General features: G+C 39.9%; 1 protein-coding gene across 20 annotated transcripts in view; it reads right to left on the bottom strand.

Moving 5' to 3' along the window:
• The window catches only part of Zbtb20 (zinc finger and BTB domain containing 20), an 806,989-nt gene that overhangs the window by 49,550 nt on the left and 733,475 nt on the right, over positions 1-23,964 (bottom strand). For 19 of the 20 annotated variants that reach the window (XM_071615331.1, XM_071615319.1, XM_071615317.1 and 16 more), the window contains 3 exons: positions 23,654-23,754; positions 15,345-15,508; positions 14,789-14,976 (listed from right to left, as the gene is read on the bottom strand). In XM_071615331.1, coding sequence (XP_071471432.1) covers positions 14,789-14,976; positions 15,345-15,355 — 199 coding nt within the window. In that variant the 5' untranslated portion in view covers positions 15,356-15,508; positions 23,654-23,754. Of the gene's footprint in view, positions 1-14,788; positions 14,977-15,344; positions 15,509-22,708; positions 22,768-23,653; positions 23,755-23,964 lie in introns of all 20 variants that reach the window. The other variant, XM_071615313.1, reaches the window with a different exon arrangement.

Here is a 23,964-nt window from a genome sequence, read left to right as displayed (position 1 = left end):
TCTTCTAAAGATCCTTAAGTTCCTGGGATTTATAGTATTTTCCAACTCTTTAATTAGTAGATTCAGTTTTGAACTACTGTAACCCCAAAGACGCGAATCTACAGAGCCCTTCTGATTGTATTTTACCCTAAGCTTTTTCTCCTTTTGGTTCCCTCAGTTTGCTCCTTTAATTTCACTTTGAGAACTTCTTGAGGCTCCGTGGCTGCACAACTACACAGCGCAGGCCTTATCTGATGTGCCGGCGCCTGGTGTGGTCTGAGACACACTGGTGTTTTGTTCTTAAAGTACAGGACTGATGTTCTGAAACCTAGACTCCAACACAAAGGAGATCATTAGCTCATTTTAAGTGTCTCTTTTCTTCCCTCCCGCCTCCTCCTACCCACCCCAATACTTCCTTAGTCCTGTGCACTGGCAGCAGATGGCAACCATATTCCAAAGCTGAGTATATACAAAATCGTGCCATGGAGAACAGAGTGGCTTCAAAGTTAGCCTTTCTATTCAAGTGGGATGGCGGGGACTTCTGGAGGAGTGAACTCATCTCTCATTCATTTAGTTCTCTGTTCATTCAGCCAGGAATATTTTTTCCCCCTCCACATCCTTCTACTGGCCAGCCAGTTGAGGGAGGGTGGGCGAGAAGCAACTCTCTTGAGGGCCCTTCCAGCAGGAGGGCACTAAGATTCTATGCCAAGCTCCTGTTTCCCTGGGCCAGCTCTGCCCAAGGCTCATCAAATCCTGCCTTTCCCAAGGGAGGAGTTTGGGAGCACTGTGTGGGGGGTGGATTTCTCAAGAACAGTCTCCTTGCTAGACTGACAGTCACATGCTGTATTCCCTAGACAGAGATTAGACTCGGGAAAAGGATGAAACAAGGAGGAGGGGGTGGGGTTGCAGAAAACTGTGCAGGATGCTGCAGTAGTGGGAGGTGGGAGTGGGAAAACCTTGCCTTGTTGTTGTTTCAAGGTTTGCTGGAGCTTTCACCTAATCATCTGTTTGAGCATCTTGAAAATAAGTATCTATTTCTATGATATCTATCAAAAACAGGCACCAGATTATACTACAAAGTTGACCTTAACCCTGCCATATTGCTATTAGAATCAAAACATGTAGCAGCCTACATCCAACAGAAAGCTCTTCTGTTTTCCCAGCATACAAACTGGAGGGTATTTGTGATGCACTTTGTTATGTAGGTTTGCTGAATGAAAAATCATGTAAGAAATCAGTAGCTATAATTTTACAAATGGACAAAATGCTTACAAATGCACTGTAATCGTATTTTGCTCAGTTCTTCCTAACACATTCATTCATTCAACAAACATTTGCTGAGAACCTCCTATGGCTAAGTACTTTTCTGGGTACTCTAGATTCTAGATTCATCGATGGACAAGACAGACAGGACTTTTGCACTCAGAAACTCAAAATAAGCATCTAATGACTTAAAGATGGCTGGGAATATAGTTCAGTAGTAGAATGCTTACCTAACATGCAAGAGGCCCTGGGTTCAAACCCCAGCACTGCCAAAAAGGTAAAAACAACACCAAAACTGCTAGACTGTCATTTGAGGAATAGGAATAATTCATTTTACCTTGTATTTCTTCTGACTCTTTCTCAAACATATTTCTTCAAGGTCCAAACTCCTTAAATCAAGAAGTTATGTCTTAAATATCTCTTTCTACTGTTATATTCATTCCTTTCTTGGCTACAATGTTGACAGTTCAGATTGCAAATGCTACTCTTTTTTTGGGGGGGGGGGGACTTTAACTCTGAGGATCGTTACTTTTCAAGCTACACATATATTTTCTCTGTAAATATTGTACCATCTAATTTGCGTCTTTGGATTCTGCTGATTAGCCATCAACATGTGATTTAAGGAATACTGCATATGAGATGCAGAAATCATGACTCAGTAAGTTATCATTTTAAAGCTCTGACTTGGGATTTATACAGACTTGCACACAATCTAGTTTGGCTTTCCATCTGCAGCGATTACTAGGAGACTTGTAGATCAAGTTCTGTAACCATGTGTCTCTGGAATTCTGTACTCAGCAGCAAAAGTGCTCAAGAGTTAAGAGAAGCAAATGTCCAAAATTATCTCCATGTATCACCAAATACATGGATAGGAAAGGCTTACTAGGGACAAAGAGCCAGTGAAGAGACTTCACTGAGTTTCTTAAGATTATATATTTTCTCCCAACTACTGAAAACTGCTTCAGAAAAGAAGAAGGAAAGTGAGCCAGGTGACTAAGAGCAGTCCTTAGGGCCAGGTGCAGTGCACACACCTATAATCCCAGTGGCTAAGGAGGCTAAGGCAGAAGGATGACAAGTTCTAGCCCAGTCTCAGCAACTTACTGAGGCCCTAAGCAATCTAGCAAGACCCTGTCTCAAAATAAAAATAAAATAAGGGTTAGGGATGTTCCTCAGTGGTTAAGTGCCCCTGATTCAATCTTGGGACCAAAAATAAATATATAATTAAGTAACTAAATACATAAACTTAAGGAGCAGTCCTCATCTGTAGTGAAACACATTACTCTTCTAACTTAACCTCTACTTTGAATTCTTTCAAAATACTCTTTAGTCATCAGGCAGAATATCTTTCAAAAAGATAAAAGACTTTTTATTTTTTTAACTTGTGCTTCTTTTTGGAAAGGCCTCTCAATGTGATGGCACAGCAGTCTGCCCATTCTAAGGACCTGATGTTTTGACCTCTTTGTGTCTTTGGGCTACAGTGAAAGGACACCAAAGGGTGTACATAGGGGCATATAAAGATTTGACAACCTTTTCTGAGGTGAGATCTTACACAAATTCATTCTCTACCAGTTGAATATCTCTTACTGATTAGAATATACTTCCGGACAAGAGAGACCTTAATTGATTAATACTATAATACTATAGTATTAAAAATACTTTAAACCTTCCCTTTGCCAGGAGGAAAACATTGCAAAGGTTTTTTTTTTTTTTAAACTTCTCTGACCCCTAGTTATTTCTTTATCTATAAAATGGGGTGTTCTGTAAAAATAATGACAGAGTATTTGACATGGAGTAGATGCTCACTAAATATTTGTCCTCTTCCACTTTTAGGGGAAAAAAAAACCCATGACAAATGGGGGTATGAAAGAATGCAAAAAGGTAATGGAGAGGCTTCCCTGTCTACCCAGGCCTGAATCCAGAAGGGACAAAGGAGAAAAGAGGAGGGCACTGGTACTCTGAAGTGAAGCTGGTAACTATTTGCTACCCCCTATTAGATCTATAGGGCTTTTGAATCTCAGTCATTCTTTAGAGGGGTAAGGGAGGGTGGACACCTACTAAGGCCATTATGTATGTTGTATCAATTTTAGTTTAATATTTACTTCATGATTTAAAATATTTAAACTGTAGCTAGTGTTCAAATTCACTGAGTGCTGGCTGTTTGGCCCTGTTTGGGGGCTTCACATATAGCATTCCATCTAATCCTTATACTAATCCTATGAGTTAGATACTACTTTTAGTATTATTACATATATAAGGAAATGGAAGCAGAGGGACATAATTAAAAGTAAGTGTAGTGCATTCATAGGCTGAAGTTCACATTAAGAAGAGCAAATAACTAGGCTATGGGGGTGAGACAACATTTTTGCAACAACACAGGGTCCAAATCTTAGTCCATTATCAACATGTTCAAGAAATAGTCTTAGGAGTCTGTTATCATATCTGTCCTGCCCTGCAGGCATACTGAAGGGGCCTGAAAGGGCATGGGGAATCGGTCTGCATTTGGATGTTGCTCATGAGATCTCTCTTCTCTGCTTCTTAGTTTACTCTTGGAAGCTAGGTTTGAGGATACAGATTCTGAGTGGCTGTGCCCTGGGGATGCCAATCTTTCTTTCTTTTAATTTTCTGATCCAAATTTAATGAAAGTTTTAAATCTGTGTCCCAGACCAACACACACTGTCAGAAATACGAATATCTTTTCAGGAGGTTCACAGACTCTGGGAGAGGCCCAGTCACGGTATCAGTGGAGTCTAAGTGGAGTCTAAAACTTCCAGGTCAAGACTTATTCTGGAGTGAAACTGGGGACCCTGGTACCCTCTGTCTAAAGCCCCTGCCTATATCACTGCCCTAGAACCAGGCATACCTAACGATACTTCTCAGCGTTTGACCCAGGATTGCTGAGGCCACTTCAGGAGTGTCAGGATTCAGACTATAATACCTTTAGGCAGATATAAAACAAAATAGACTTGATTCCTGTGGGTTTCCTCAAAACTGGAACAAAATATCCAGTTCTACATCCAAAGACCTTCAGAATTTCCCTGAGAAAAGAACAGGCATTCTTTTCCCTGGCTTTAACTTTTAAGGGTTTAAGTTCAGAATCTGCTTGTGTTTGTTTTTGTGTGTGTGTGTGTGTCTGTGAATCATGGCATACAGGGTTACATCTTGTAGATTAAGTACATATGCAACTTTCTTTCATTATTTCCTTTATATATCCAAACACCTGGTCAAGATATAAAGCTGAGACAATGAGAGTATACAGGACAGGAAGTGATTCTAGCTAAAAGATGAATGACAAAGGTGACAGATATCACTCCTAGAAGTTCTTTGTGTGGTATTATATGTGCTGTACCAGGCTTTCTTAAAAATTCAATATGTACTGACTCAGTATTGCATGAGATCTTGGTAAAAATGTGATAATATGAACCAGGCTGAAACTACTGGGGATACATGAGTAGGAGGAATTTCCATTTTAGAAATGGAAAAGAAAGGAAAAACTTCTCAAGGTCAGTTTGGTACCAGCTATGAATTTATTCTGCTCTGTGATATTATAAAGACTCATGTTCAAAATTCTTTCATGTGGTTGTTCATATAATTTTTAGGACTGATAAAATATAAGTTTTATACATAAATTAGTAGCAAAGTAATATATGTTTTAGTTGGTTCCAGATCATCATCCTGAAATAGAAGCTATATCAGATATTGTATGTGGCAATGTCCTTTGGAGTGTCTTTAAACATTACAGAAAGTAAAACAGTCTAAGTAAACAGGTTTAAATCCCCAAGACCAAATAATGAACCTGAACATGTCTCATGACGATGAAGAAAAACATGAGAGCAACACACAGCTACCTGAATTGGACCTATCATTAAAGAAGCTCACAGAATGTGGCATTTTAAAAAAAGATTACACTTTGAGATGACTTGTTTTAGAAATTGCTAGAAAATTTAAATGCTGAAAGTATGCTATCTGTCCTCTGCTTAATGTTCAGAAATTACTGAGAGTAACTGAGTGAATATTTGTGAAACCATCCAAAGAAGACATGTAACAGTTCTTATAAAGCATTAGTTCTTGTTAGCTAAAAGTAAGATAAAGCAATGACTAGGGGAAGTAGGGAAAGAACTAATGTAATTCCTGATTCTTCAAGTTTCTTTTATATATTTATTCTATTTCTCTCCTATGAAATGGGAGCTCTAATTCCCTTTACTTTGCCTATTTAATCACAGAATCTCTCTTAACACTGTGTTTTATTTTTCAGTTTCTAGATGGGCTTAACACTTCTGTATTATAAAAACATTCAAGATATTACTTTTGCATTACTCATTATTATTTCTTTTGAAACCATTAAACGTCTTTTAAAAAGTAGTTTGTGATTATTGCTTTCCAAGCCATCCTGTTTGAGCTCCTCTGGATGGTATATATTTGAATGAATGTAGGTGACACATCTGTTTCTGCTTTTATGACAACCACCAGGAAACTACCTATCCCAAAACCTAGGTGAACTTTCCCAGTCTTCTCCTCCTTGTGTCTGCAGCACCTGACACTGCAGGTCCTTTCTCTGTCTGATGGCTTCTCAGCACTATCTTGGTTTCTCTTATCTCTTAGATCTTCTTTTCTTTTTTTCCTTTGATGGTTCTTTCTTCTCTTATCAATCAATGTAAACATTCCTCAGGGTTCTATTTTATGTTTCTTTGTTAAAAACAACAACAAAAACCCCACAAATTTTCTTTGAAGTTTATTCCCATGTTTATGGCATAAAGTGTGGTCAAAGTGTTTTCTGGCCAAAAATTTCCAATGCTCCTGTTGTCCTAAGTACCCTACTGATAACTTAATGTTAGTTGTCTCCATTGGAAATACCTGTAGGATATTATCCTCAGCACAGTATAAAATGGGACACTTTTCCTCTGAATTCTTACTTTTCATCTTCCCTTTTTTGTACCTCGGAGTTATCTTTGATAATTTTCCTTCTCTTACCCAGCAGTCAGCTCCTGGAACTGTCAATCTTCACCCCCAAAGTCTGTTGAAACTGCCCCCACTTCCCTTCCTCCTGTCACCAGCCCTCTTCAGATTACCAATAGTGTGAAGGAATGACACTTCCTGAACTGTCTCCTTCCTCCATACCCTCTCCCATCCATGCACACTCTACAGATTTGCTGCTAAATTAGATCTTCCCCACACAAAGTTTGATCATGGCAGGTCCTACTTAAAGCCCGTCTACATCTCTGAGGCAAAGTGAAATTCTGTCTTTCAGAAGAGCTTAAATGGAACTTTCTTGATAAACTTAACCAGATGCTGCTGTTCACTGGGTTATAAGTATTTTAAAAGCTTTCTAAATTCCAAAATAATGGTGACTTGGGCACATGTACTGAGTTGTGGGATTCTTGGTGTTAGGGACTGTTTGTTTCTACCTTGGTGCACCCATGAACTCAGTGTTGTGTGAGGTACGTGGATGTACTCTACACATTTGCCAATTGTGAATTGAGTGAACTGAGACTCTGGTGGGTCCTGGTGCGTGGAAATCCTTAACCACCCTGCGGGGCAGCTGTTTGTGAATGTGTCTACTCTTCTCTATTAGACTCTTAAATCTCTGAGCATAGGGCTCCAATTTATAAAACTGCATCCTATAATACCTATCCTGTGGTCCTCCATTTTCAAAGCATCCAGTAAATTGATATATGAATAGTCCTGACTCCTTTCTGTTTAGAAACAGACTCAGAAAAGGCTCCATGTACAGTGGGAGCAAGAACAGGATTCTCTTTTTGACTCTGTCAATCACTGTGTTGGAAACCCTTTGGTATGGTATTTGCTCTCTTTGGATCTCAGTTTCCTCGTTTGTACAATAATAGGTTAAGAACAAGTAACAGTGCTGATAAAAAGTTCCAACTGGCACATGAAGGGGGGTCGGCAGAAGAAAAACAAAAAAGGAGCTGATTCTACTGATGAATGATAAGTGTTTGACCAGGGCACCTAGTGTGAGGTGACTGTGGAATGACAAAATTTCTTTAAAACCAAAAGTCCTTAAAGAATCCCTATGCATGCTCTCAGTTGATCCTCAATGATTCACCTTCAAGGGCTATAATGCATGTGTGCTTTCTAATTTTTTTTTTTTTTAAGTTAAGATGTGAGAAGCCATGACAGATACGGAGAATCACTAATTTCATACAATGAAATTTGCCATAAGCAGAGGAAGCACATGTAAAACTGTTACTAGCTGCTACAGATAAAAATTAAGGATATACTCCAGCAAGGATGAGATAACAAAATGAAGAAAAGGATCCTGGCCATCAGCAGTCTAGACTTGGATGATCATAAGCATACCCATGCAATATTTGGGAGGACAATATCGCATGGTGTGACTTGAGGCAAAGAGGAATGAGAGCAGATTTACCAAGGAACCTGGGAGAATTCTCTAGAACAACAGATTTCTGGGGCCTATGGAGCACAAGAGTCAGTAACAGAGATCCAGCAATGACATGTATGGGTGATTCTGTGGCCCCAGAAATATACCTTTCTTAATAAGAAAAGTTATTTTGAGATGCATTGAAACATCTTCAGGTCACTTAGAATACTATCTTACGTCTACTGACTATGTGGAAGGAAGGGCACTTTGTCTATTAGAAAATAAATGGGGATCTTGTTTGATTATTTGAGAAGCAAATTCTCTAAAAGGACACGCAATTCATCCCAGCTTAATTACAAGAACAGGCAATGTTACCCAAATATAAACTTAAAGCCTAAGAAGCTCTCAGCATCATAATGGAGTTCCTGGTTTCTGAAAACACCATGTTCTTTGTGGCCTCTGTGGATTGCTTCTGTTCCTTCTCCTTAGAATGCCATTCCTTCCCTTGTCTACTTCACATGCATCCACTTCTTTTGATTGTTTTTTAACGTCATCTTTCCTGTGGAGCCCTTCCTGCTGCTACAGGCTTCTTCCTGGGGAGCCACATAGCATTTTGTGCAGAGGCAAACATTTCCATACTACATTTGTGTTTACCCCTTTACCAGTTAAGTGGAGTGTTTATGTAAAGTATTTGGGAACACAAGGTTCCTAAAGTGAGAGACTGGTTCATAGCTTTATCACTAATCCTAGCTGAGGATTTGGGGCAGAAGCAGGGGTTCTATAGCATTTCGTCAATGACTAAATTAATGACTAAATAAATGAATGTAGAAATGGCTGAGGTAAGAGTGAATACCAGAACTTAGTGTATTCTGTGGCCATGGAAGACAATTAAATTAGCACTTCAGGGAAAGGGCAAATTCTATTAAAAGGGACCAATGTTATAAGATTAAGACATGAGACTTCAAAAATTTTGTTTTTAAAAAATAAATGTGGTCACAAATACACTACGTGGAAACTAGGAAATTAGAGCAAATAAAAAAAATCAGCTGGGCTTCTAATGTATAAGTGCTGCACTAAGAACTCAGATCTATAAATAAGAGGGTATAAAAGGTAATAAACATAATTCTAAAGAGATTATATATCAATTAACTCAGAGGCAGAAATCTAACTTTTTAGGAAGAGAAATAATATAAAATCCACATTTAACAGATAATAAGTTTATCTGGTTGATTGAAATGGCAGAAAACCAGTTGAAACTGTTAGCAATAGAAAAATAGATATATAATTCCATATAAAACTTAGAATAAAAAGGAATGCAAGACACGTAGGAGGCAAGGAGAGCACCTAGTTATATGAAAGATGCTCTATTTACTGCTTAACTCACATGGAGTTTATTAGAAAATTAATTTGCAAGCCATAGGATCTTAACCGTCTGTGATTATTATTCCATCCCATTTGGACTATATTTCTCCTGCAAATTAGTGTGACCCCAAAATGTTTTCAGGATTGTCCAACTTGTCCTAAATTCCATAAATAAACTCTTTCAGAGGATGCTGTTTTTTGCCATGTCTCTATTACGGTTCTACACAGATGGACCATTTTTGTCCTTCCAAAGTCTAAGAATAACTCTTTCAGTTATCAAGACATACCAAAATCCAGTTCAGCTGCTCCTGTGGGATTCCAGTTAGTTTAGACACATCTGCTGAGATACATGCATTTGAATCCAAATGAAGCTTTTGTTTGATTATACATTTTGAACATTTATGGAGGTTTTTTGGGGCCAAAATGTTTTTCATTTTTTGGCACACCAAACAGAGATCTTCAGTTATAAACACTGCCTTCTGAGCACCTCCAACAGAAATTCAATCTTTTCATGTGAACAGGTGCCTCAGGAAGTTTTTGGAAGGTTTTACACTGAATCAGCTTTCCGATTGGAAACTTTCTGAACGCACAGTCAAATTTGCCAAAGAGACCTTCAAACTTGCTTGAGCAGTTTTCACTCAGACAGACATACATTCACACATAGAGACAGCCCAAGGAAAAGCAAATCAGAGCTCTGTAAAACTGAAGTATCTTTCTTAAAGGTTAAATACCATATGTAGCCCAACTGAACAAAAAGGAATGCATGACAGAGGAGAGAATGAACAAGTAGCAAGAGGATCTTCATGAGCATGTCCCCTAAAAGCCATATCAGAGTTTAAGCTACACATTCCTTTGGTAAAATTTTTATCTCACTCAGTTTCTGAGTAGGTACTCAAGCATTTGCATGTTAAAACACTATCTCAGAGTACCTCTACTAATTCCTTTCAATTGCAAACCCATTGAAGCAGTTTTGAGACACTTCCTTCTCTAACACAAATGGGTCAACCAGATTCAAATGGAAAGGAAGAAAAAACACTATTCTGAAGTCAGGCCTTCTGTGCCAAAGTCCACATCTTACCTGATTTCCCTGCAAGTTTTCCTTTCCAGTTTGAATATAAACTGGAAAGTTGTTACAGAGTAAAATAACTTTTTAAGCAGTAAGCCTAAAAAAGTTATTAAGGAGTAAAACTGCTCCTCCACTGGGCATGCCTGGAATTCATGGGGAAATCTGCTTTCAAGTTGTTCTTATGGCCCTGGACCAGATGCTCTAAGGTGGCCAGAAACCTTTGTCTACACCCACTTAGCAGATTTCTGGCTCTTTATCAGGGACTAAGAGGTTTATTTGCAGAAATGAATCATTTCCTTCAAAATATCCCTTACCCTATTTACATGCTTGCATATTCCTTCCATTTTGTTTTCCCCCTACAGCTTTACTAAGGGAATTAATTATCTAGAAGAACAGGAACATACAGTAAGTACATCTGAGATACAGGATGAGACACAGTATGTCATCTATTAGGCCTGGCTAAGACCAGCAGCTGATGCTAAATGGGAAGGAACATGCACCAAATGTTTTTTAATCACAAAGTTAGTAATTAATTGCTCTTTAAAATACATTTTATGCTTCTTTCTGTCTGTGTACATGAAATGCACATTTATTACATGCCAAAAATTACAACATTATGGTTTAAATGTGACTGGCACGGAAGTCCGGAAATCAGAGTTAATGTTCCCACAGCAACTTTAATTCTGTCCGTGTGCACATGTAGAACTATAATAGTCTTCCGTTTCAGGATAATACATATAGATGGTTTGGGGAGAGACGCTAAAGACCCATATCTTCAACTGTAGTTACAGGAAAGAAACAAAGGATAAAAGCCCTGCTCCTTTCCACATACGTGGATAAAAACAATGTCCCCACGCCCCATGTTGTGTAATCAGGGAATGAAAGACTCTGCTGTGATGCCGGCACTCAAGGGGACAGTTTCTGTTGCTGTGGGAACCTGAACTTCGCATTTCCTGACTTGGGGGTAATTAAAATGTCAGCCTTAATGTGGCATTAATGGAGTTTGCCATAAAAATCCTCTTTGTTTTGTTCTCTAAAAAAATGGCTTAAAAGTTCAAAATGAGCCAAGTGTACTAAAATTTTTAATCATGGAGAGTTGGACGGGTGAAGTGAAGGGCTGGGAGGGGGAAGGACAAAGAAGGTAGATGGGAAGAGATAGAAAAGGAAGAGTCCATAGTCTCCTCGACAGCCTTCAGCCCGGCAGAACCACACTACCTACAGAGCTAAAGTTAAACCCACCCACATAACAGTTTGGTAATGTGTAAAGGTTAAATTAAAAATAAATAAAAACTGTTAATGCGTAAGTGCATCTTGGCAAAGACACAAAAAATGAGACAGTCTGATGAGTCCAGCGCAAAACACAGGAGGGGAAGTAACTACAGATAGCAGCTTCCACAAAAGAAAGACATCAGACTAGGTGGATCTACCGCCAGAAGTAGGGAGGACCGCCAGGAGAGCAGAATCAACTTCTCCCTTCAATGTGAGCCTTATTTGGGGGAAAACAAAATGGAAGAAATATGCAAGTGAAAGTTCTGGTTGCGTCTATCACATGAATATGACTGTGATGTGCTACAGCTTGGTCGTTGTCAAGAAAGGTTTTCATATGGAGAGCTTCGTCTGCTCTACTGACTTGGTTTAGTCCTGTTTAAGCATTTATAGGGAGAGCTTGGCTCAGCTCCTACTCAGCCTGTCAAACACCTAGGATTTTTGTGCCCTTTGCATTCCCAGACTCATCTTAATGCCTTCCATTATCATCATCTGAATCTGTTTACCATTAGGTTTTAAGAAATGGCATAGAGGTGACAAGCTAGGAGGTAATGGGGGAATATTGCTGAGAGGAGATTGTGTTAGTGGGTGCACCGCAAAGCAGCACACATTTCTGGAGCAATATGAACTGCATCAGCTCACACAGAGAGCCTATCTCGACCATACTTGTTTTGAATATTGTGGGGGGAAGTTTTGCTGAATGTGAAGTGGCTCCACAGGTTAAAGAGCCAACTGAAAATTTAGGGTATCAGACTTAGCATCTTTGCTCTAAAACATGGCCTCTGTCCTTCATATGCAAAAACACTGTGGCTTACCCACCCTTACTAGTAAAGCAGACTTTTCTTTTGTGGGATGTTTCTAATCCATCCTGTTTCATAATCCAATCATCAGTACAAGTAGTTGCACATATTCAAGATGCCTGTTTAGAGCTATGAATGCTATCTTTGGGCTTTGATCAGAGAATTCTGGCTGCTTACAATAGAGCAAACACATAAACACCCCTCAGTACTCAAATGGGTTAACTGCAGGCAAGTCATTCATCTATCTGGGTGTCATTTTTCTCAGTTTTCTCATCTGTAAGTTGGGAAGAATCCTATTGAATGACAGGAAACGGGCATTAGGGTGAGACAAATAAAAAGGTGCTATAAAAATTCAGGCACTTGGGAAAGCTTGGAATACCACACACTAGTGGAATGTTTCTGAAGTTAAAGAGACTAACAAGTCAAGGGCACTATTTTTAAATGCCCCAAATCTGTTGATTCTAAATAGGAACTGAATATTTTACCTTAAAGAAATTAGGCTTTTAAATTAATCTATGGTAAGAATGACATTTGAATGTAAAAAAAAAAAAAAATCCTCTTGAATGCAAGAAGAGCATCCAAAAATTTTAACAGCTTAAAATAAACCTCTTTCCTGTCTTCTCTCAAGCAATCTCCAAATGGACAGATTTCTGTGAATCTTTCCTAAAAACAATTTTCTTCTAAGTGTAGGCTCAAATCAGGACAAACTACAATCCAAATATATTTGGAGAAAAGTATAATCAATTTAAACAACAGGTTGGAGCCGAGAAGACTTACACATCTTAATGGCAAAATCAGAATGACTTTCTAAACAGCTGGAGATTAGGATTCTCCGCCAATTCATTCTCCTTCCAAAGGCATTCAGACACCCTCCTGAGCTCAGATCTGCTGGCTTCCTCAGGGTCACTGAGGAGCTGCACTGTGACCCTGTACTCCCACTGCTCCTTAAACGTTGGTGTGCCATGCCAGTGCTGAGGCCTGACGGGAGGATGCTTGTGGTAAAGGACAATAAATGAAGCTCAATGCTTTTTCTATTCAACAAACCTTTCCTTTTGCTCTAACAGAAGATTTCTGGGCTAAGGCCATTCAATGTAATCTTCCCCATAAGGTGTGGCAGAAAGCCAAGCAATGAAGGTCTGCATGCAAAAGCTCTAGGCCTTTCACCACAGGAACAGGCCACCTTCCTGGTAGGTAGGGACAGTGTGCACATGTCTGTGGGCATAGTGCCATACCATTTTCCAGTTCTTCCTGTAATTACTATTAGGCTGGAGACTACCAGGCAAGAAAGTCCGAGTCCAAAGTCCTATTATGATAGTTCACAGAACACAGTCCCTGCTTCTGACCCCTTATATTTCTCTACAGAAACTGCAACTTTGTACAAACCACAATGGGACTACAGAGATTTGGATCTTGTTATTTCTCTTTTCATTTTCTAATGACAGCTGAAGGCAGTCACAGCCCCACTATATGTAGAACAAGCTCTCTGCACTGGAGCACCTGCCCCCCCCCCCCCAGGAGGTCTTATCCCTTTATTTAGAGACAATTAAGATGAAGCAAGCAGGAATGGAATCTCCAAGACCCACCCTCCTCTTACCTTCTTTGCAGAATTTTACATTGGTTCTATCAGAAAAATAACAATAGACGGTATAGAATCTCATTCCCGAATTAATAACATTTGTCTGTGAGAGCAGGATAAATAGAGTCCCTTTCTTGAAATAAAACTTTCTTGGTTTTATCTTATTTATTCTGAAAAAGAACATGCCAGCTCTTTGCCTGTAGCCATCCTTTCTGGAGATCAGTTCAGAAGAGTTGCTGGGTATCTTAAAACCAAAAGGAATAATTCTTGGACCCCAAATTTACTACAATCCTTTCCATTGTCAACACACATTTCTCTAGTATCAGGTTACGTTTTAGAAAGAAAGAAAGAAAGAAAAAAAAAAAAAAAAAAAAAACAACTCCTAAACGTGATTTATCAACTTTCTTAAAATAGACTTTGAAGAAGTGACTTCCAGATTAGTGAGAAGACAGCAAAAATAAACAGCAAAGAGTGGTTTCAATAGTGACGATCTCATTAAGCTGCCCATTTCCAAATTTAGCCCTTAGGCAGTTTTTTTTAATTAAAAAATATTTTTAACCTGAATTCTTATTGGCTATGTGAAGTCTGGGTGGCTTTTGAATTCTTGGAAGCCATTCTCTTTTCTTCTGTAAATTTATGCTATCCTTTAACCACTTCAAAATAAATTAAAAACTGGAAAGACAGAAATTCAGCCAAGCTACAAGAGACTCCAATACTAATGTGAATCTGACTTGTGTTATGTAATTTCAACATGCATGTTTTCTTGTGTCTAACTGGCCTTCTGAGGTCCATGTTTTGCTGTTCCATTTAGTAATGGTGGAAGAGCCGTTATTCTGATCAAGAATACTTAGAAAGCAGCAATGCAATTCCTTTTTCTGAGTTACTGTTAGGAAGAAGAATGTGGCTAATGTAATTAATCAGTCTTTTGAGACCAAATGGCTGGTTACCTGGCTTCAAAATATATTCTAGCTTTGAAAATAGAGAGATGTTGGCTGAATCAAAATGGTGGCGCAGCACTTTTGGCTACTTCAGAAGACCAAATGCAAACAGCTTGCTCCAAATGCAAAACAGCCAAACCCAGGGGAGAAAGCACTACTCCAAGCACCACGGAGACACCATCACCGCCTCACTGGTGTACTCACAATCAGATGACCCGGTGTGAGCGTGAGAGTGTGTCAGTGAATGTGTTGAGTGGATGAGGGTTGGGTCTGGAGACAAAACAGCTTCAAAGTTCAGGCAGGGAAGGCCCGGCTTGGCGCTGGATCCACCCGGCTGAGTAATCTCATTCTCCTCAGATGCCTTCTGGTTTTCAGCTGTCTTGGGTTTCTTCCTGAAAATAAACAAAGGGCCCTTTGAAGGAACTGACTGCATATTTGGGAAAAGGCATTTTTAGAATCTGTTAAAGATAACTTGATTTTTTTTTCTGAAGGGGGATGGGAGGGAGTCCAGTATGTCCCTTGTTTTAAAACAAGCTGATTCTTGTTTCTTTCCCTCCAGTAATGGCCTAACTGGGAACACATGAAAGCATATGGGCCAAGCAAACAGCACCACATTTGGACTCTGTTGGCTGTATAAAAAGACCCTGTCCCAGAACTTTAGACAGCTTGAGCTACGTATGGCTGACATTATCCAAGAAAGCATCCTTTCCCCCCCTTAAGAGTTTTAACATGGTCTGGAAAAATACTAGTGGAGGTTTACCGTTCTAGCATTTGTCAGGAAGCTTAGACACAGGACCCGTGGAGTAATGGGAGGAGCACTGGACTGGGAGTCAGGAGACTTGAGCTATGGTACTAGCTGTGCCTCTAACTTGCTGTGTGGCCTTGGGCACCTCACTTCACCTCTCTGGGCTTCAGTTTCCTCATCTGTAAAATAAAGGGCTTGGATTAGAAGGCCTTAAAGGTCCCTTCCAGCTTTAAATTTCTATTCAGGAACCCATTATGGAACATTCGACTTTCTTAATGTTTAATTAGAATTCATTTTAAGTCAATACATAATTTCAAGTCACAATCTGAACTCAGCAGTCTGTACAGATGAGAGGGGTAGTGATGAAGATTGTTGTTAAAACAGAAAGTGAAAAGTGACCAGAAGAGCTTAGGTTCCAGTAGGTGGAGAGGGAAGGTGTCACATAGAAACTCTTGGCCCTGATTTTTTACTCATCCTATGCTTCAGATTCTCAATGTTTTTTTGTTTTAATGTATGCTCCTGGAGTTCAGGAGTTTAACTGTGCGTTTGCTGTGAGACGAAGAGATAGGTGAAGGGAATCAAAAGAGACCATAACTAATTGTTATTTGGGGTCAGGAGTAGAAAGTCAAATGACTCTTCTATCACTTAGCTCAGGACTCCTCTCCCCAGGACAATACAATTGATGTTAAATTAATAAATTAGTTTGTAATACATGTACACTAGACTGAGATTACTAGTCCCTGACAGGTCCCCAGTTTCTTAGATTTTGTGTCTTTTCCTGTCACTGTGCGGACAGTAACCAGATAAAGGTTATTTTTGTTTTTCTTTTTGCAGTGTTGGGGACTGAACCAGAGCCTTCCACATGTGAGTCAAATGCTCTACTACTGAGCTATATACCCCAAGCCCTAGAACGCCTTTTCTTTTCTTTCTTTCTTTTTTAAAAAGAAGATTATATGTGGTACGTAATTTGTTGTAAGTAGATTTGTTTCCATGCTTCTCTTGTTTCTGTGGGCATGGCTTTGGACTTGGTATACAGACTATTTCATATTGAAATTTGTTGTACTGGGTAGTTAAATCTGCCCTCGCAGAATATGGTGTTATGATTAGTATGCTGTGTTTTTAGTCCAACAGGTTGTGAAATCAAATCTGTTTCTTCAGAGGGCAGAAGGCAGAAATAGCATGGTAAAGATGAGAATAGAGGGGGAAGCTTTTTCAGTAAGGAGAAAGTCAATATAAGACAAACTGTAAAATTACAAATTTCACCCATTGTTTGCTGAGTGGGTACTATGGGACTAACCCCCAAATCTTGTGTGTACCCAAGGAATTGGCAGTCTGGTTTTCAGTGGAAGAAAGTATCCAAGATCAAAGTCTCCAAAGTCCAATTCCTCTTCTCCATGAAAACGAATGCTTCCTCTAGCATTATTATCTCTTTGCCTCACTGTGGTCTGTTTGTCAGGTTGGAAAACTCAGGCTCATTATATACCTTTATCAGCCTTAAAGCCATCATCACCACCGAATTCTGACAATCGGTTTCCTTCATAGTTTTCACATCTGTGATTCTTTTCCAATTCCATTGCAACTGCCTTATCACTTTTTTGTTGTTTTTGTGTTTTGGTATCAGGGATAGAACCCAAGGGCACCTTACCACTGAGCCACATTCTCAGCCTTGTTTTTATTTTTTATTTTGAGATGGAATCTTAGTAAGTTGCTTAGGGCCTCAATAATATTGCTGAGACTAGCCTTGAACTTGCAATCCTCCTGTCTCAGCCTCCCGAATTACTGTGACTACAGTTGTGCACCCCCATGCCCAGCTTGTCTTACCACTTTTTAAAATCTGTGTGATTGTTTACCAGCTGGCTTCCTATCCTCTGATTCCTCTAGTCCTGTTCTTTGCATTCACTAAAGCTGAGATGACTGTGTTAGCTGGACACTTGAGGTCAGTTCCTTAGCTGCTCCTACTTATCTCACACATCCTGTATGTGGGCCACACTGGACTTTCCAAAGTCCTTACCATTCCCAGAAAGTCATGGAATCTGTATTCTTGGCTTTACATCCTTACTCAAGTAATTTTTATTGCTCTGATTACCCCTTATTCATCTCTGCCTATTGAAATCAAACTTATTCTTTACACTTATGCTTTCCATCTTGGATATTGTCTTGATTCCTCTTCACAAGACAGGAACTTCTCTCCATTTCTTTCTCTAAAATCTTCAGTTTTTACTAATCTTATTTTACTCACCCAATTTTATTTCAAGAATGGCTATTTATGTGCTTATTCCTTCTATGAGACAGTAACTTCTCTGAGGGTAAGGAAATATTTGTTATTTTTATATTCCCTGTGTGCATCTACTTTTCGCTTCTTCTTTCCCTCACATATTCATTTTACAAATATTTACTATGTGCTTATGATGTGCCAGCACAGGTTAGGGAAGTGAGCCTGGCTCCTGTCCTCCCAGAGTTTACTGTCTAGTCTATTCTGTTAAGCAGAGTAGCTTATATAAAGCTGTCACTCAAGAATTGTTTGTTGATGGAAAGAAATGAAGCTGAAATTAAAGTGTATTTGAGAACAGTCACAGTCTGAATCACAATTAAGTTTCTACCTCTTTATGCAGCAGTGAAATCTACCTTGATGGGCTGCTTTTCCTTTGAATCCATGAAGGGCATTTAATAAGAAGGGGACCATTTTGCTTAGTAGAACAAGGCTGGTCCTCATGTTTCTTTTAAATATAGCGAAGAAACACCAATGACAAATATCACCTAGCAGAAAAAGTTTATCTCTGATGCTTACTGATAAGGCATTCACTAGTTTAATATGAGTGGTTCAGAAAATTAAGGACACCCTCTTTCAAACATGAGTACATGCCCAAACCACCAACATTATCCTTTATATTTTGCATTGTAGAAACTGTATTGTTCTTCATGTCAAAATCCTTTGCTTCCTGTCCTAGATTTGATTCTGCTTCCTACCTGACACCCTGCACCACACCCTGTTTGTCATCTCAGGGGTCACCTCTGGAGACCATTCTTGGCACAAAGACATTGGAGCCACCCCTAGAAACAGTAACTGCAGAAAACCAACCTTTTTGGCTCACTCCCTCATTTGCCCAATGTCACATTTCTTATCCTTTTACACCAGCCTGCTTTCCAACTGCACAAATAACAGTCCTTAACTTCCCATCCCATTCTCTCTCAAGAGTTCGTTTGGATTCCTTTTTTTGGAGTTGAGAAACAGTAAAATGCAGCACCAGTTTATGTCTGACACACAGATGATGTTATTTGGCCCATTTTTTGCAGTTCATAGTTTTTTTTTTTTTTTTTTTTAAGGAGGAAAGAGCAAGTTTTGTTGTAATTAATTGAAAATACCTTGTTTGGTTTTGGTAAAAGAATTCTATAAACATGGCCCATCTGAGGCCAGACTCCACAAGCCTCTGCTGCTGTGCTCTATTCCCTGGCGCCTGCAGAGGGCAGCAGCGCACTGGCCCACTCCAGGCAGCACTTGAGAGGGGCGAACTTCCTACCAGAACCTTCCTCCTGGTCACCATGCCAAAGGTTGGTTTGCCAAGCTCTGGCCTCTCAGGCTCTTTCTTTCTTTTCAGTTTTCATTCTCTCTCTCTCTCTCTCTCTCTCTCTCTCTCTCTGTCTCTCTTTCTCTCTCCCTTTCTCTTTTAAAATTATACACTCTGATGAAGTCGCCCTTCAACCGGAAAATGAAAGCTCCAATGAAAAAGTTAGAGAAGCCAACAACAACAAAGAAAGAAACCAGGGAAAAGGGGAAAGGGGACTGGCGAGGGGGAAGGACTTAAGGAGAAGAAAAGGGCAGATGTTTCGTAAATATATGCAAAGCAAAACTGGGTGTACCCTGAACACTTCCACAGAGGAACAGACCAATCATTGTGCACTTCCTCCCGCCACACTGATGGAGCTCTGCATTCAAAAAAGAAAAAAAAAGTGTGGCCACAGGCACCGCCTTTCAACGGTCAGTTCTGACATTCTGACTGAACATCTCCCAATTGTCCACAGAGAACAAAAACATTTTCATCTCCCCACTGCGAACATTTCTGTTATTAAAAAAAAAAAAAAAAAAAAGGGCTTGCTTCAAGAACTGGGAAGGCACTTTAAGGTGACCGGCGGCTGAGTTAGCCAGAAGAACCTTCTGGTTTTTAACTCTCCTTGTGCTGGCCCCAGCAACAAGTTTTGGGCTGAAACATAGCAGTGAGTAAGGCTGTGGAGGATGTTGGCTCTTTCCTAACGAGACATATTGTATGTGGAAAGAAATATGCATTAAAACATATGGATGAGATGGTAGGTATTAAGCATGTTATATGCATGGAAATTAACCAGATCGGTGGCATTTGATGTATATATTTCACACTCCTTTGCACATATTGCACACATACAGTGATGGCAATGCTTTCTGCAACATATGGAAAAATAAATATTTTATCTGTGTGAGCTCTTATCAGTCTCCAGGGTCTGTTGAAAGGAGAGTGCTCTCTTCTATCTCCCTCTCCCAATTTTCTCCCTTCACTGACTGGGCTCCCACCCTCTCCTGCACATTAACATGCTTTCCACTTATCAGCCCGGTTGGATAGGAAAGAATTAGTCAGAACCTCCTTTTGATAAATAATTACTCAGTCATTGGATCAGGATAATTTTGAACAGTGATGCTTCCCCCACCCTTTTGGAGTGGGAACCATTTTCCTACAATACTCCATGGTAGTATGAGAAGCTTAGTTGAGCATCTGGACATGGAAAAAGGGGAGGTGGTGACAAAGCATCCCAGCCAGAGAAGGGGGGGGTGCGTTACAGAACTGAGCTCTACTACCTAATAGCTGTGTGTCTTAGGCAGTTTGCTCTGTATCTCTGAGCCCCATTTTCCTCATCTGTGAAATGGGAACAATAATACTTCCTTCCTTCTGTCATGAGGAATAAATGAGATCAGCTCTGTAAAGTGATCAGCATAGTGTAGACACTGAGGAAGTACTCAATAATGGTATCTTCTTTCAGAGTACTACTTTTATGTTTTCAGCATATTAGCTATATAATAGGAAATTTTCTTTATCTTAGTAATCTTTTTAATATTTAGAATTGGGGTGGAGACAAGTGGGTTGTTACTGTAGCAAAGGCAGAAAGAATGTGAGGATAAGTGATCTCATCTTCCACACTTTGATCTCTCTGCAGCTCCCTCCCGATGCCCTGCTGTTCACATGTTTGTCATTGCTGTGGCTGTCCCAAGAGCTCCTTGAAGTTGAGGGTCAAGCAAGCTATACTTGGCCTACAGAAGCTCATCAAGCCTAAACACTGCAATCCATTCATCGAAACCAACCTGCGGCCTCTTGTCTCTCGTGTTTTCTTACAATTTATCCTTTCACTCCTTGGCCCAGTGTTCTCATATCAGTTTAAAATGTTTTCATGATTAAAGCTTTTTTTTTTTTTTTTTTTAGTCTTGGCAAGGCTGGTTTATAGTGTTTTTCAGTGCATTCTCCCTCACTGTATCAGTCAGAATTAGATGGCACATGCAAAAGTTTTAACCTAAGAGAGTTTAACAAAAGGATTTATACAGTGGTGGAGATGAGGTCAAGGGACCTTCAAGTACCACGGACTGGCAACCATGAAGAGTTGTGAATTTAAATAATTTCAGCTCTAGGAGTGAGGGAAATGATAGGGTTTTCTACGACTAGTCAGAATTGAAGTTGGGAAGGAGGGTGGAATCAATAAACACTTGACCTTTCTCCTTCTATGCTCACATCTTTTGCTGCTGTCTCTTTTTTTGCCAAATTCAAAGTGAAGACAAAAGACCAGAGAGGCTGGCTGAGTTGGTCCAGAGAAGTTTCCTGGGCCATGTATCAGGGAGAGAATCATTCTGGGGTTGGGGTGGGGTGGGGTGGGGGAGTAGGCAAAACTCATTAACGTACTTATTCTTTCCCTTTTCCATTTCTTTCACTCTTTACTCTCAACTTTCTGGAAGGAAAGAGCAAAATAAAAATAAAATTAGTTATCTCTTAGCTTCCATGAGTAATATTGACTATTTGCCATTTATAAATCAAGAAAATTGAATGTAAGCTTATGAGAATGGGAATTTTTATTTTGCTTGCTACCATATTCCTCATCCTAGAACAGTGCCTAGCACATAGTAAATGCTCAGTAAGTTTTAGTCATTGAGTGACTATACTCTCCTCTGCTGTGCCTGACACTATATAATTATTTCATTTAATAATCACAACAATCTGGGTAAGTAGGTAGAACCCCTGAGCAGGCAGTGAGATAAAATCAAACACTTGCTCTTACCCCTACCCTCAGGCCTTGAAACAGGCCTGGAACATTGTCAACCCACAGGAAGGGACATACTCTTGCAAACAGTTCACATTTTTATACTTTCCCCACCTTATTGATTTGCCTTGTATAGCAAGTCCCTATACATTTCATTAAGTTTTCTCTCTTATGTGTAAGGAAGCTTGGTTTCTGAATAACAGAGACAATCTGTCCATTTTCTATACCCACGAGAAGCCAAGGCAGGCACTGGAATTGCACAGGTGAAATACTTCCTAGGCAGAAGCTGATGCTCACTTGAGGGCTTCCCTGAAGATTTCCAAGATCCTGATTCCTATGTCAGGATCTTGGTTGCTCTGTAGCACCAGAAGGAAGGAGTGTTAAGGACTCTTGCCTCCCAAAGGACACAAAAGGACTGAAACCAGTTTGCTTCCTGGTATGGCTATCCTAATGTACCAGTATTGTTACTGTGGAACAAAGAAAAGCACAAGAAACTATTCAGATGTGAAAATTTCTAAGGTACTTCTCACACTTGAACTTCAGGATGAATGATGGTACCATACAAGTAAATTCCTTGTGATGTATGGACTAAAGAAACTAGGTTTTTTTTTTTTTTTTTGTACTGGGGATTGAACTCAGGGGCAGTCAACCACTGAGCCACATCCCCAGCCCTATTTTGTATTTTATTTAGACACAGGGTCTCACTGAGTTGCTTAGTGCCTTGCTAAATTGCTGAGGCCTGCTTTGAACTCATGATCCTCCTGCTTCAGCCTCCGGAGCCATTGGGATTACAGGCATGCACTACCATGCCCAGGTGGAGAAACTAGTTTTGATCTTCTCTCATGTCTTTAGTTCCCAGTCCTTTGGATCCTGTTTATATCGCATAATACCCTGACAGTTACATCCCATCATGGCTTGGCAGGCCTGTCTATCACCTATACATCAGTTATCATCAATTACCCCCAGGAGACTGGAAGCATTAGGGATACAAAGCAACACAAAATTAAAAAACAAAAACAAACAAACAAACAACTTTGGCTTCATCCCTTTGGGTTCCATTTATGCCAGAATAGCTAAAAACATAAAAGATATGAATGTGAAAATCCTACCTGAAGCCTAAGAGGGATGTTAGTCTCCCAGGTTTAGCGTTTTCCAGTAACAGAGAAGTCTGTAAAACACCATCCCATTACCTGCCTCACATCATATAGGAAAATTTGTAAATACAATAACTAGAACAAGTTTTCATTTTTAAATGTATAATTAATTTGTTTTGCATGCATAACTAAATTCACATTTCTGGCTTAATACTTAGTGGAATAAAACACATATTCACCTGTTAGTTTTAGCAACGATTAATTGGCTATCAATCTTTGTCATTATTTTCCTATAAGTATTATATCTCCTACCTCAACTTATGTCTGCAACTTTTCTTTCAAGGGCTATATTTCTCCTACATAAATACAAGACATGGAAGGAACAAAACCAACTACACAGAGCCATGCACCCAGAAGGCTTGGAGATGTAGTAGAAGGAACCCAGAGCCCAGAGGGGAGGGCCTTAGCTCCCTATACTATCAGAGAGGCAACAGCATGAGATGCAGCTCAGACAACAGGTAGACATGGCAAGCAAAGCTGGCTCACAGATTTGGCCAGGGTGACATGAAATGACAAGCTTCCATGAGATTCAAGATTGGCACAGAAGGGTGATGAGAAGCAACAGTTTGGGAAGAACTTCCACCACTTTGGAAAACAGTGACCAAGGTGACCAAGCAGAACAGCATCAGTCCTTGCAAGGTGTGCTCAGATCTGGCTCTACACAGCCACCAGGCAAGGAGGGAAGGACGCTGCCCAGAGCATGCACTACAGGCTGGAAGCCGAGAACCACTGCAGGCACCTCAGGACTAAGGCTGATTGCTTTGTGACATCCAAGAGATGAAGCCATCTATAATTTCACCTGCTTTTACAAGTGTGTGTGTGTGTATGTGTGTGTGAGCATGTGTTTAAATTAAGCAAAGTAAACTAAGGAGGCTTTTATTGGAGGCATAATATACTCACAGTAGTTTCCAAATCAATGGTGTCACTCTTCAGGTAAATCACTCCAAGGCTTGGGCCTAGTGCTGATGTTCATTGGGGCAGGGAACAGAGAGCGGCTGCATCTAGCACAAACAACAAACAAACAAACAAGTTTGTTAAATGAGCATGATGGTGATGTGGTCATTTACTTTGATGGAGTCAGAACTGTGGGACAGGGCTGAGAGGCTAGTTCTGCATCTCTGCACCACACAGTGCCAGGTCTGGGGATGGAGAACAGAGATGATGTCATATGGAACTCTGTATTCAGTGTTCTTTCCTGACTGCCCAAGCAC

The sequence above is a fragment of the Marmota flaviventris genome, chromosome 8, assembly GCF_047511675.1.
Source record: "Marmota flaviventris isolate mMarFla1 chromosome 8, mMarFla1.hap1, whole genome shotgun sequence".
NCBI classification, from domain to species: Eukaryota; Metazoa; Chordata; class Mammalia; order Rodentia; family Sciuridae; genus Marmota; species Marmota flaviventris.
The sequence above is the reverse complement of the archived record's forward strand: the minus strand, read 5'-3'. Positions and strand labels throughout refer to the sequence as shown.